The 14,896-nt window shown below is 37.4% G+C and overlaps 1 protein-coding gene across 1 annotated transcript in view; it reads right to left on the minus strand.

The window, feature by feature from the left end:
• The window catches only part of BTAF1 (B-TFIID TATA-box binding protein associated factor 1), a 120,385-nt gene that overhangs the window by 103,635 nt on the left and 1,854 nt on the right, over nt 1-14,896 (minus strand). Inside the window, exon 2 of the mRNA XM_030334413.1 lies at nt 3,350-3,473. Within this exon, the coding sequence (XP_030190273.1) occupies nt 3,350-3,473 (124 nt within the window). The remainder of the gene's footprint in view (nt 1-3,349; nt 3,474-14,896) is intronic.

Raw genomic sequence — 14,896 nt, forward strand, 5'->3', positions numbered from 1 at the left:
AAGAAAAGAAAAGAAAAGAAAAGAAAAGAAAAGAAAAGAAAAGAAAAGAAAAGAAAAGAAAAGAAAATGAAAAGACAACCACAGACTGGAAGAACATATTTGCAAATCAAATACCTGGTAAGGAGCTTGTATCCAAAATATATAAGGAACTCTTACAACTCAATATTAAAAGAACAAATATCCCACTTAAAAATGGGGAAAGGATCTAGACAGTTCAGTCAGTTTATGGTCAATAAACACATAAAACAACATCACTGTCACCAGGAAAATGCAAGTCAAAACTATAATGACATATCATTTCACACTCACTAGTATGGAAATAATCAAAGTCAGTTAATAACAAGCACTGACCAGGATATAGAAAAATTAGATCTCTCATAAACTGCTGTTAGGAATGTAAAACTATGGAGCCAGTTTGGAAAACAGTCTGGCAGGTCCCCAGAAAGTTAAACGTAGTTACTATATGATCCAGCAATTCTATTTGCAGGTATATACCCAAGAGAAATGAAAACATACACCCACACAAAAACTTGTATGTGAATTTTCACAGTAGCATTATTCATCAAAGGCCAAAAAATGGAAACAACCCAAATGTCCATCAACTGATGGACAGATAAATAAGATGTGATAGATCCATATAATATATTCATATCATATCCATACAATGGAATATTATTTGACAATAAAAATGGGGAAAAAGGAATGAAGTGAGACACACTTCAATATGAAAGAAACTTAAAAATATTATTTTAAATGAAAGAAACCAGTCATGTTTATATAAAATATTCAGAATAGGCAAATCTATAGGCAGAAAGCAGATTAGGTTGCCTAGGGATGGGTATGGGAGGAGTACTAGAGAATGACTGCTAATGGGCATGAGGTTTCTTTTGGGGGAAATAAAAATATTTTAAAATTAGATTGTGGTGATGATTGCACATATCTAAAATCATTGAGAGGGAACCTGGCTGGCTCAGTCAGTGGATCTTGTAGGTCTTGGAGTTCGACCCCTACACTGAGAATAGAGATTACTTAAAAATAAAATCTTTTTTTTTTTTAAACATTTATTTATTTTTGAGACAGAGAGAGACACAGCGTGAACGGGGGAGGGGCGGAGAGAGAGGGAGACACAGAATCGGAAGCAGGCTCCAGGCTCCGAGCCATCAGCCCAGAGCCCAATGGGGGGCTCGAACTCGCAGACTGTGAGATCATGACCTGAGCCGAAGTCGGACGCCTAACCGACTGAGCCACCCAGGCGCCCCAAAAATAAAATCTTAAAAAAAGGTAAAATAATTGAATTGTGCACTTTACATGGGTAAATTTTATGGTATGTACATTATATTTCAATAAGTTTAAAAAACAAAACCAAAAGGCAACAGGAAAACAATGAAGGGAGAAAAAAGAGGATAGGAGGTGAGAAGGTACTAAAGACAAACTTTGCCTCTTTTGGAATTATTTGATGACAGCCAGCAAGCCGGGACCTAAGTTAAGAAGACCAGAACTCACCTGGAAGGCTGGAAACCTTTTCTCAGTTCAGCACAAATTAGTTTTGCTCACTGTTTCCAGTTTCAGCTCATTCAGTCCTCAATCTCTTCCCTTGGGATGAGAAGAAATGGGTATACCTCTCTATCCCCCTACCTTACACATGAGTATAATGCATCTAATATGCATTCTTCTCCAGGGACACCTGGATGGCTCAGTCAGTTAAGCGTCTGACTCTTGATTTCAGCCCAGATCATGATCTTGTGGTTTGTAAGATTGAGCCCTACATTGGGCTCTGTGATGATGGTGCAGAGCCTGCTTGGGATTCTCTTTCCCTCTCTCTGCCCCTCCCCTGCTTGCATACACACTCTCTTGCAAAATAAATAAACATTTTAGAAATTAAAAAAACAAAACAAAACATGCATCCTTCTCCATTCTGAGAACATGGAGCCTGTGGATGTCAAACCACTGTCTCTTCGTCTACATACTGTTTAGAAAGTACTGATAATATCTAACTGGGAAACATACTGGAAAAGACAGTCACTGTCAGCCCTCACAATAGGAACTATAGAGTACAGATTTGTACATTCACAACAGCTTAGAACTCCTCCTCATATGAATCAAAGAGAGACAGATGAGAATGAAAGGAGGGGGTAATACCAGCAGGAAGACAGTTATCTTGGGATTTCTAATGTCTGGGCTATTATATTGCTCTCCCACCCTCCTCCCTACCCAAGCTCCCCAACACACAAAGTGCTCCTGTTTTTATTCTGCATGCCAGAGAATTATTAAGCATGTGGAATGTATTGCTTACTATCATACAGGCACACTTCTACAAGTCAACAGAGTTCAATAAATACACAGCCATTGCTTAGGGAAAGAATATGGGCTAGGATTATGAAAACATTGATCCATCAAAGCAGAAAGCCTCCACTTTCAAAACAGGTGATAACGAAAAATGTAATGACAGAGGCTCCTGGATGGCTCAGTCGGTTAAACATCTGACTTCTGCTCAGGTCATGATCTCACAGTTTTCGAGTTCAAACCCCGCGTCGGGCTCTGTGCTATTGGTTCGGAGCCTGGAGTCTGCTTCAAATTGTGTCTCTTTCTCTCTCTGCCCCTCCCCTGCTCACACTCTGTCTCTGTCTCCCAAAAAATGAATAAACGTTAAAAAAAAATTTTTTTTAAATGTAATGACAACTTGCTTCTCATATATTTCAATCATTTCCCATGAGTACTCAATCATCTGAAGACCAACAACTATAATTACTAGCTGTTAAAAACAGGTTAGACCACTAATGAACTAGATTAACAACTTAGCTCATTACCAAACTGGGTCAGATTAAAATTTGTGCCACAGGCAAAAGGTTCTATGTTGTCAAATCCCTTAGACAATTAAACCTGATACAAAAAAAAAAAGCCAAAATATTTTAAATCTTGTGACAAAAAGATGAAATTTAAAAAAATATTTGGAGACACAATAAGATATTTAATGGACTCTGAAGACCACAACTGTGACTAAAATAAGACAATTTCTGGGGCACCTGGGTGGCTCAGTCGGTTAAGCATCCGACTTTGGCTCAGGTCATGATCTCACAGTTTGTGAGTTCGAGCCCCACGATGGGCTCTGTGCTGACAGCTTGGAGCCTGGAGCTGCTTCGGATTCTGTGTCTCCCTCTCTCTCTGCTCCTCCCCTGTGCCTACTCTGGGTCTCTCTCTCTGTCTCTCAAAAATAAACATTAAAATTTTAAATAAATAAGTAAAGAAATAAAAATAAGACAATTTCTATCATTATATTCCTACCCACAGATAAACTTCTACAATAGCATTATACTAAATGGAAAAAAAAGGGGGGGGGGGGGGTTCTTACTTTAGATAAAAGATTATTTAGTTCATGGGGATGAAGCTTTACCACTTCTCCAAGTTGCTGTGCAGCAGCTTTTCTTGTAACTGGAGTAGTGCCAGTATCCAGTAAGATAAAAAGACGGTCAAGCCTAAAATAACAAAAATATAATGATTATTCTGAAACATGTTTCCTTATAGGTGTAAGCTTGAGTCAACAAATGTATTGAGCATTTATGAAAGAAGCCCTATTCTAGGGTTGCAGGAGAAATCTCTACACTCAAGGAACTTGCAATTGGGGGTAGGGTGAGAAGGAAGGCAAGTACACAAATAATTAGAATACAGTGTACAATAACACATATTCCAGAAAAGAAATGCAAAGTGCTTTGAGGAGTGGGAACAGAGGAAGTAAATACTATATATCCCCAACTGTGTAATATTGAAAAGGCTTCATAAAAGAAATAGTATATGGGATGGACTTTCATAGGTCAGCCATGAAAGTCTTGGTTCAAGAAAGAGATGGGACTAGAGCTCTATTTTAGGAAGATTAATCTGGCAGCAGTGTGAAGCATGAAATGTAATGGAAGAAAACTTTTAGAGAATTTTAGTCTAAAAGTGCAGACCTAAACTACCATCATGACTAGAAGCCTAGAAAGAAGTTGGGAGAGACACTGCAGAGGCAAAACACAGTGTAATAAGAAATGTCAAGGAAATGAAAGATTTCTCAGACTCTGGATCTTAGAAAATGAAGAGGTCACTTAAAAAAATGGGAACTAGTAGAGGAAATATTGTGGGAAATGATGACAAGCTTACTAGTGGCGGGGACAAGATAGCTACAAGAAACCAAAAAAGATAGTTGGAATAGAGATGTGAAGTTCAGGAAAAATTGAGACTGCAGGTATATAGGTATATGAAGTCATGTGTGTAGAAGTGACAAATGTGGCAATAAATAAAATCTCTGAGGAAAGAGTTTCCAAAGGCATACAGCATACTGGCACAAATTCTAGAGTCACAACATCACAGTTCAAACTCCAGTTCTACCATTTAACCAATGACTAAAGCCTGGAATATCACAATGCCTTATACCTGGAACAGGTGAGGAGAAGTGGAACACTATGTTCTTGTGGTTTTGGGATACAGGAAAATCCTAAGGTTTTAGAAAGGAGAAAGGCCAAGTCACAAGTAATTACCACCAGCTGTCCACCTATCATATATAGGTCTAGCTTTCCTATCACACTACTAATCAGGCTCAGTAATGCAAAGTGAATGCCAGAAGTAATGAAAAGAGCCTCATACTTCATATAGGGAATAAATGGGTACTTCAAAAAATACAGAGGATGGTAAAGTTATATCAACTTCCTAATCCTACACAAAGGGGAATTTAAAGAATACATTTTCAAATTTTATCTAATGAGAAAGAGAAAGCAAGTAAGGTCCCAAAGCTAGCCATGAGCATTAAGCATCAATAAACTACAGTGAAGCTTGTATTTTACTTCTGGGATTACAGGTATTTTTCTTTCACAAAGAGCTAAAAAATTACACAACAAAGCTCTAAACGTCTTTTGTAAGATAAACCTATAAGGGGCAAATGAAATGGGCTGGATTATTCTTTTCTTTTCTCTGGTAGTATTTATCAAACTAGCCAGTCACTAATAAGCACAGAATCATTGTAACTAGTAAGAAATAGAACTAAAATCTCTTTCAGTCAAGAACAGTACGGGTACTTTGAAAAGTTTTCAACTGCTTCAGAACAAAACACTAAGAGGTAAGGTTCAAATTTATAGTTAAGGGTATATAGAAAGGACAAATTTCAAGAAAAATATGTGAGGTAATAAAAAAGCCAGTGATAACAAAGAAAAACAGAAACACAACACAGTTTTTGCTTCCAATACAATGAATGGCACACAGAGTGATTATAAAGAAACTAATTTTTGTAAGACACACAAAAATTAACTTACTTTATATACACACCATGTATGGACACAATCCATCTGCTGAAACAATTATTCTCCTTATTAATTCAAGGCTGTCTAAATACTTGCCTTTACCCATTTATTCATCAGGTTTTGCTACAGATTTGGTGAACAGTGACTCAGAAATAGTGGGACAAAAGAATAGGAGAAAAAAAATTTTTGACAACTGGTGTTATTTAAAAAATTCTATGCCTGTCAGACCCAAATCCCTTCTCCATAAAATGATCTTCCCCCCATCCCATACATAACGCTCAGAATGCCCCTTGAGTTATTTTCATTTTTAAATCAAGTTGTGATATTAATGTTCATGAGAATCATCTCTGAGCCTCCACAACAAATACTTGCATGTTGCTATTACCATATGATTTTGTCAATGAAATTTGCAAAAAGAGATTTCAAACATCTATGAACTTTCTGTAATTATCAAGACAAAAATTCATTTTAAATATTCTATATTAAGGAGTATCTGGCTAGCTTAGTTGGTAGGGCATGCGACTCTTGATCTCAGAGTTGTGAGTTCAAGCCTCACGTTAGGCATGGAACCTACTTAAAAAAAAAATCTTTGTATATTATATGGTAGGCAAAATTATCAAAAATTAAATAAGTTTTATTACAAAGAATGATTAGTCTTAGGTCAAATTTATGCTACTCTAAGTGGACTTATATTTGTATATGCTGCAAGTCTTTTGTGTAACAATACTGGGCTCTCTTCTATGTATACAGTTCATGGAGACTCAAGACTTTCCTGTAGAAAACTGTGGTAAAACGGAAAACAAACTAGACTGAAAGTTAGGAGACCTTTAGAAGTCTTACTGCTGTCACACGTTGGAGGATTCAGGGAAATTTACTTCATTTAACCTCTTATTTTGGAGGGTAAAACTAGATAATTTAGGCATATTTTAGTTTCACATCACTGTGGGGGTTTTTTTCCCTTTTTTCTTATGTAAGGTAATATTTGTCATATCTCTGGCTTATTTGATATGAAGTTCAAAGCTGGCTGCAAAATGAACACTGTAAGGAAGTGACACTACCCTGTTTATAAAGTTAAAAGAAAATGGACAGATTGCAACATTTTCCCCCATCATTTCCACCTTCCCCAAGACGCCATTACCATTCCTCATTCCTTAAAAAAGGAATGCACTACTTCATTGAGTAGATCTCTAGGCTTTGTAACAGATCTCAAGTTCTCTCCTCACTACCTCTAAAGATTGCTCGTTACCCTCATCCTATTTCAAATGGAAAGACAGTCCTCACTTCTCTTTAAGGTTTAAATACTGTCCCACTGTTTCCTTGATATCCTCTTCTAGCTTCATTCAATCATCCTTTCTCTAATACCTTAAATCACTGCCTTATTAATCTATTCCCTTCTACCTTTAAATACGCGAAAGTGGGTCTCTAAAGAGAAAATAAACGGCTTGCTCCTTATCTCCTAATTTACTTTTTCTTTTTTCCTGCCAAGCATCACAAACAAGTGTTTAAAATCACTTCTTTTAGGGACACCTGGGTGGCTCAGTCGGTTAAGCATCCAGCTCTTGATTTTGGCTCAGGTCATGATCTCGCTTCAGGCTCTGCACTGACAGCATGGAACCTGCTTGGGATTCTCTCTCTGCCTCTCCCCTGCTTGCACGTGCTCTTTTTCACGCACTCGAAATAAGTAAATAAAACATTTTAAGAAATCATTTCTTTCCTCACTATACACAATTTCATCCTTATCAGTCAAGTTTCTGTTCTTCTCTTCTACTAAAATAGCACACCCAATGGGTCACCAATAAACTTGTAAGCTCTAAATCCAATTTTTTTAAGCCCAATTTTCTTGACCTTTCTATAACATCTGATATCAGTAAGTACCCCATTTTTAAGACATTTTTCTTCCTGACTTTTCACAACTTTATATTACCTTGTTTCCATCTGAATTCTCCATTTTTCCCCTGGTTTCCCTCTTACTGCTGTCCCATATTGGCTCCTTACCCCACCAGTTTCTCCCTTAGGAAACTAGGTTATTTGTTTAAACTGTAACAAGGTACAAATAATCCCCAAAACTAGTCTATCTAGGAGCTCTAGTGCCACACTTCCAACTGCCTGGTAAGCATAACCCCCTCGTAACATGATCTTAGATTTATAGCACTCTTAAAGTACTCTTTGATCAAATTACTACCTTACCCTAGAACTGTCAATGGCTCGTCCTTACCTATCAGACAGTAATCAAAATCAAAAAAAGTATCTCCCAAACATGGGCCTTTTTGGTTTCCACAATTTCATCTATATCATTTCTTCCACTTGGAATGTCTTTTTTTGGTTCAGTTCTTGAGCTAGCTACAACCCATCAAGACTTAAAATCCTTTACCCTTTTGAAACGATCTCAGACTACTGTATTAGAGGTGAACTCCTGTAATCTACACAAATTCTCATCTTGAGTAGCCATTTTGGTATTTATTATGTTTTGTTTTATGGCACCTCTTACATTAATTTGTCACATGATGTCTTATGCTCGGTAGGCTTCACCTCCTTCAGTGATTCTTTTTGTCTCCCACAATACTTTGCATAGTGTCTCTGCAAAGTCTTTGCTTAGTATTCAAATATTTGCTTAGTTGGTATTTACTAAAATTAAAATTATAAAGAAAAGTACACATTTCTTAGGGCCAAGTTTAGGCACCATTTTTAAGCAAAAAAAATTTGTGTGCTAAAAAAAAGGGGGGGGAGGTGGTGCTATATTAGAATTTTTTTTGCTTCCTTTGAGAAATACCCTTGATCTGTAATACCTATACTATATGAAAACAAGTTGTAAAAATAACAACTGATGCTAAGGTAATGCTTCAGTAAGTGGTAAGATCAGCACAGCAGTACTTCAGCATTCTGAACATCAAGGCAGTTATGCCTGCTCCAAATAGCAAGCTGAAAGAGACCATGAAATGGGTACTGTATTCCTTCAATAATCTCCATACTTTCTAAACTTTCCTTTAGTCCCCTCTACCCAGCTTCATTGGAACCACACTCCTGCCCAAAGACCTTCAACTCCTCTCTAACTAATGCTGATCCCCTCTCACATCCATATAGTTCCTCCTGCCTCTCCTCTCTGCAAAGCCTTTTATCCCAATGCCATGTCATGTAACCTCTGCTCTTCCATCAGCCAACTGTCCAGGGGGTAGTAGATCAGCTCACTCTCTCATTTAATCCAGGCCTATTTATTCTCACATCTTCCACCTTGGTAGTAGCAAAGCTTGCCTCCCTGAATAGAGGAATGGGGATAAAAGAATGCTTCCTTGGGTTTTGTTTGTTTGTTTGTGGAGTTCTCCCTTCCTCTATCCAAAACAGCAGAATAAACACCACACAAAAGGAAGAACAAAGGGGTGAGCAGACCAGGATCTGACAAGAGGGCAGTATGATCTGTTACCCTGGGGTAGCCAGCTATAAGCAAGCAGGGTAAGCATCAGGGTCAGGACTCAAATGGAAAAGGCTGGTATAGTGAACTGGTGGGGGAAGGAGAAGGGGCATGAGCCAGGGTCAGTACCATGTTGGAGGGCAGATAGGGCCCTTGGTGAGGGAGAGATGTGATGGAAGCTAAGTGGTCAGAAGAGAAAGGAAGTTAAAAGAAGGGCTAACTGAGGAAACACAGTACTTACACCAATACTTTTTGAGAGAGAGGGAGCGTGCAAGTGGGCAAGCAGGGGGCGGGGGGCAGGGAGAGGAGGAAGGAGAGAGAGAGAGAGAAGCAGGGCTTGTGTTCACCAGATTCGGGACTCAAACTCACAAACTGTGAGATCATGATCTAAGCAGAAGTGGATGCTTAACCGACTGAGCCACCCAGGAGCCCCACAATATTTCTTATGGCTAAACCTTCTCTTGCAGAATAGCTAGTAGGGGGGAAAAATGCCATTCTTCATTCTTTGAAGGACAGACAGATGGAGCAGAAAGAGGTAATAGATGTCAAGCTGTATGAAAGGTACCAAAGACTGAAAAAATAAATAAAACATAAGGCAATTATATTTGACAATACCTACTGGTTATGAATTTACTGATAAGAAATCTGGCCCATTTTCAATTTGGACTTTAATTCAGAGAGAATTATACAAGACATGATTCATGTTTTGTTTACCAACCTGTGACTACAGGCAAGTGCTCTAAAGGCTGCCTAGAAAAAAGAAAGTACATGGAAGTTTGTAAAGGTTATTCAGGCAGGTGCAACCTAACCCCTCTTCTCTTCAGCTGTTTGCATAATGAAGTAAAGATATAAAAAGATATGGAAGAAAATCATAGACATTTTGAACTATATCCTAGGTTACTACTTCATCACTCATTTATTAAATGAGTATATGTTGGGGCGCCTGGGTGGCTCAGTCGATTAAGCAGCCAACTTTAGCTCAGGTCATGATCTCACAGTCTTTGAGTTCAAACCCTGCATTGGGCTCTGTGCTGAAAGCTCAGAGCCTGGAGCCTGCTTGCGACTCTGTGTCTCCCTCTCTCTCTGTCCCTCCCCTGCTTGCTCTCTGTCTCTGTCTCTCTCTCAAAAATAATAAACATTTAAAAAAATTATTTTAACAAATAAAAAAATAAAGAAGTATATGTTGTGTTCCCAACTCCTTGGTCATTTGAAGATTAAAGGGGGGGAAGAAAAGGTATAGGCGCCTGGCTGGCTCAGTCAGTTGAGCATGCAACTCTTTTTTTTCCCCCCCCAATTCCGGAGGCTTTATTAAATGATTATTTCTTCAGTATGTCAGTTTTTTTGTTTATTTAGGGGCATGACATTGAGCCCAACTCAATCTTTTTTAACACTGTTTTTTACTACTGTTGTTGCTTAATTTAAATCCAAGTTAGTTAACATATAGTGTAATAATGATTTCAGGATTTCAGGATTAGAATTTAGTGATTCATCACTTACATATAACACCCAGTAGAGCATGCAACTCTTGATCTCGGCATTGTGAGTTGGAGCCCCAAGTTGGGGGTAGAGATTACTTAAAAAAAAAAAAAAAAAAGGCAGGGGGTATAAAAATAACTTCTTCAATCTACTTCCAACCTCAATATTCTCAGAATTTAAATTAAGCATCTTTGGAAAATAGTATAAGGTCAACTAGGAGAATACCTCACCTTAACTAAGAGAATGATCAGTCAAGTCTGTCCAGTTTGTTACACATTTTCACATTTAACAAAAGTCCAGTAAAATTTAAAACAAACTGTTCGAATTTTTTACTTTTCTGTGTGACTTAGGAAATAAGAAAGTAAATACCTGATATGAACACTGTATTATAAAGTCTCACATATTATTATTAAACAAGAAAGTTATGGTCAAAAGAAACAACTTCCAAGAAATTCTCTAGACAGCTGTTTTTAAATGTATACCTTCTAGATCATAACGTGGGTAATCTGAAACTATGTTAATGGCATATTCTTTAAACAAGAAAGATTAGTTAAGACCACAGACAAAACTGAGAATCAATATGAAGATATGAAACCAAACCAAAGCCAGGTGGAAGGCCAGGTGCATGCTAGAATAAATTGCATTCCCCCACTACCACAGTAGAACATGAATTTCTTAAAATGGGGATTCCATTTTTGTTCTGTTGTATTTCTAACACCTAGAACATAGAAAGCATTCCACAAATACTCATTAAATGAATGCTGAAAAAGTACAATCAAACTGAGTTATTTTCTCCAGGACATTTTTTTCTAACCTCCATTCTTGATCCATCCATCAAGCTACAGTCTTTTGCATTACTTTATCTTAAAGATAACATCTAGGTTCAATAAAACTATTCTAGACCCAGCAATGGCACTACTAGGTATTTATCCAAGGGAGACAGGTGTGCTGTTTCAAAGGGACACATGCACCCCAATGTTTATAGCAGCACTATCAACAATAGCCAAAGTATGGAATAAGCCCAAATGTCCATCAATGGATGAATGGATAAAGAAAATGTGGTATACACACACACACACTGGAGTATTACTCAGCAATCAAAAAGAATGCAATCTTGCCATTTGCAACTACGTGGATGGAACTGGAGGGTATTATGCTAAGTGAAATTAGTCAGAGAAAAACAAAAATCATATGACTTCACTCATATGAGGACATCAAGAGACAAAACAGATGAACATAAGGGAAGGGAAACAAAAATAATACAAAAAACAGGGAGGGGGACAAAACATAAGAGACTCATAAATATGGAAAACAAACTGAGGGTTACTGGAAGGGTTGTGGGAGGTTCATACAAAAGTTGTTCATACAAAAAAAAAAAGTTCATACAAAATTGTGCACTTTAATGGCTAAAACGGTGAATTTTATGTTACGTGTATTTTATCACAATTTAACAACAACAAAACCCTTTGAGGAATAAACCAAAGGAAACTATACAGATTGAAATGTAAAAGCTTCTATATACCTCTTCTCCCTCTCCTGGCTTTTTTGTCCCTAACTTTTTTTAAGTATGAAATATTTGACATATTGTAATTTACAATAGTTCCTTCTGTCAATCCTATAATGAATTAAAATTAGCAGTAATGGAGGAAAAGGACTAGCAAACACAAGAAACCTGTGCTGTCCTAGAGATCATGAGTATCATTTTAGCATCTTCTCTGTCAGTAGGAAGGATCCACTGGAACTTCCCCCACATTAAGAAACTTCCTTTTCTTTGGCAGAACAGGACTGTTGAAACAATGTTTCTCTGAAGTATCAGCAGTACAGAGAGAATTAACAAAACTGAGCAAAGTTCTGATCAAATGTAGTAATTTGTTTCTTCCATAAGAGGGTATGATCCCTTTTTTCCAGAAACTTCTCTGAACAGTGCATCATTTTCAAATGCAAAAATATGGCACAGACTTCAGATACAAATAATGCAGAGTCTAATAATGCAGGCAAATCATAATTACTGTCTAGACATTTTAGACATGACCTTTATAGTTTAGATCAATGAGGAAAAATTCTCTAAATTGCATTTTTTAATTTATATGATCAAGGGGAAAATATGTTCATATTAGCTAGTCAAAGTACAAGGGTCAGTTCAACCAACTGTGGCATAAACTGGCAAAGGTATGATAAACAACCTTAAAAAAAAAAATCCTGTAGTAACTTGTGGAAGGTAACATTAACGCCCACGGGTTCACCACCTTCTGTAATGAACATAAGTCTTAATTTCTCTAAGGTTGCCTTTGCTGTTGATGGCCCAACCAAGTGATAAATGTTACTGGGAGAAAGGTTCACAAGGCAAAACAGCAGCATTCAAAGATTTAACAATTATTATTTCAGCTGTTGGCAAGCAACACTGAAAGCTGTAATGTATATTAATGTCTTTTTGCTGAGGTTGGTTTTGTGGGAGCAAGTAGCTCATGAATGAGCTTAGCTGACTTTCCAGCATTCACATCTTAAGGGCAACATTGTTCTCAACTCCTACATTAAGAGTCTAAAGGAAGGGATGCCTGACTGGCTCAGTCAGAAGAGCATGCAACTCTTGACCTTGGGGTGTCAGGGTCATGAGTTCAAGCCCCACAATGGTGTAGAGATTACTTAATAAAAACGTTTAAGAAAAGAGTCTAAAGGAGTCGCATATTTTTCAGTAATACTTCTCTGCATTTTACAGAGAACTTCAAATACTACAATTGTATTTGCATTTTTAGAGTATCAAAGCTTGTTTGTAAGACTTAACTCTCCCACAAATTACTGGTTGGCCATGTATTTGATAATTTTGCCACATTCTTACAATTCAATGTACAGTAAAACAAGGCCTTTATAAAACTGTAAGTAGGGTCTAAAAAATTTAATCACAAAGTACAAGGTTGTATTATATCGAATTTGCATTATACAAGACCACACTATCATAGAATTGCACTATATTATAAACTTTTCTGATAACATTATGTTTTTAAAATTGTAATCCTGGCTGATATTCAAAGCTATGGTGAAAGTTTGTCCTCCTGGGGAAAAACTATAGCTAAACTACAAGGACTCACTGAAAAACACTGGAAATATTCTACTATATACATAAACTATGGTAAAATCATGACAGCTATTAAAACAAGAAACAAAATCACTCATTCATTAAAAAAAAAAAAAAAAAAAGTGTATAGGACACTAAGAGCCAGGCACTCTGCTGGGAATAGAAAGATCAGACATAGTTCCTTCTCTCCAGAGTGCATGTAAATCCAAGCAGGGAGAATAATTAAACAATTACAAAATATGATATTATGACTGACAGAAGTACATATTGGTGCAAGTAACTCAGATGAAGTAAAACTAGAAAAAGCTTCCCTAAGTACATATAAGCTTAGACCCAAAAACCAAGGTTAGACTTGGGGTGGGGGGTAGGAAAGAAATGTTCCAGAAAGAAAGAATGGGAGGTGAGAACACAGATTCAAAATGAAAGGGAAAGAAGAGGAGACAGAGCAAGAGAGGGAGAGAGAGAGAGAGAGATGCAAGAGATACAGAGAACCTGATATAAGGTGATGAAGCTAAAAAGGTGAAGCAGGAACCAGATCACAAAGAATCTATTTTGTACTCATGCTAAGGCAAAAGAAAACAACTAAAAGGTTTTAAGCAGAAAAATGACAGTAAAATTTGCATATTAGCAATAATATAGCTGAAGTGAAGAATAAATTAGAGGGGCGCCTGGGTGGCTCTGTCGGTTAAGAGTCAACTTCGGTTCAGGTCATGATCTCACGGTTCATGAAATCAAGCCCTACATCCGGCTCTGTGCTGACAGCTTGGAGGCTGCTTGGGATTCACTCTCTCTCCCTCTTTCAAAAATAAATTTAAAAACTTAAAAAAAAAGTTACAAAAAAAAAATTAGAGATGCCATGGGAGGCAGGAAGACAACTGGCTGCTGTTGCAGGTGTCTTGGATTAGAGATGATGGTGGTACGGAGCAGAATTGTGGTAACTGGTATGGAAAGAAAGAAGACTGGCCAGAGAAAGATTGGAAAGATAGATTAACAGGATTGGATTTGGTGACTGGTTGGATGGGGGGAGGAAGAGAGAGAGAGAAATCGTTTATTATTCCCAGATTCCTGAAGCTGGCAATTAGAGGGAATGATGGTACCAGCTAATCATTTCCCTTCTGCTGGAAATATTTACAAGGTCCTAAAAATATTACAGTGCAAAAAAATGTTTTAGATATGATTCTGGCAAATATGACTTTTACCTCTTGAGCTATCTTCCACCTATTCTGCATAAAATATCAAAATAAGTCTGTATTCTACAAGCACACACCAACAGGGGAAAAAGGAAATTTAATTAGTAAAGAAACATGCTTAGTGTACAAAGAAGGCCAGCTTGAAATTAAAGTTTGCTATTCAAAGTGAATCTGCAAATTAAAAAGGCAAGGACTGATCGTATCCCAAAACACAGACACAGTGTCTCAAAAGTTTCTTCCTTGAATGATCATATTACCAAAATAAACACAGGAATAGCTTTTTCATACAACTAGGACAGGCTTTTTTCTCAAAAAAATTTTTTTTAATTTTTTTTTCAACGTTTATTTATTTTTGGGACAGAGAGAGACAGAGCATGAACGGGGGAGGGGCAGAGAGAGAGGGAGACACAGAATCGGAAACAGGCTCCAGGCTCTGAGCCATCAGCCTAGAGCCTGACTCGAGGCTCGAACTCACGGACCGCGA

Source organism: Lynx canadensis, chromosome D2, assembly GCF_007474595.2.
Source record: "Lynx canadensis isolate LIC74 chromosome D2, mLynCan4.pri.v2, whole genome shotgun sequence".
Taxonomy (NCBI): domain Eukaryota; kingdom Metazoa; phylum Chordata; class Mammalia; order Carnivora; family Felidae; genus Lynx; species Lynx canadensis.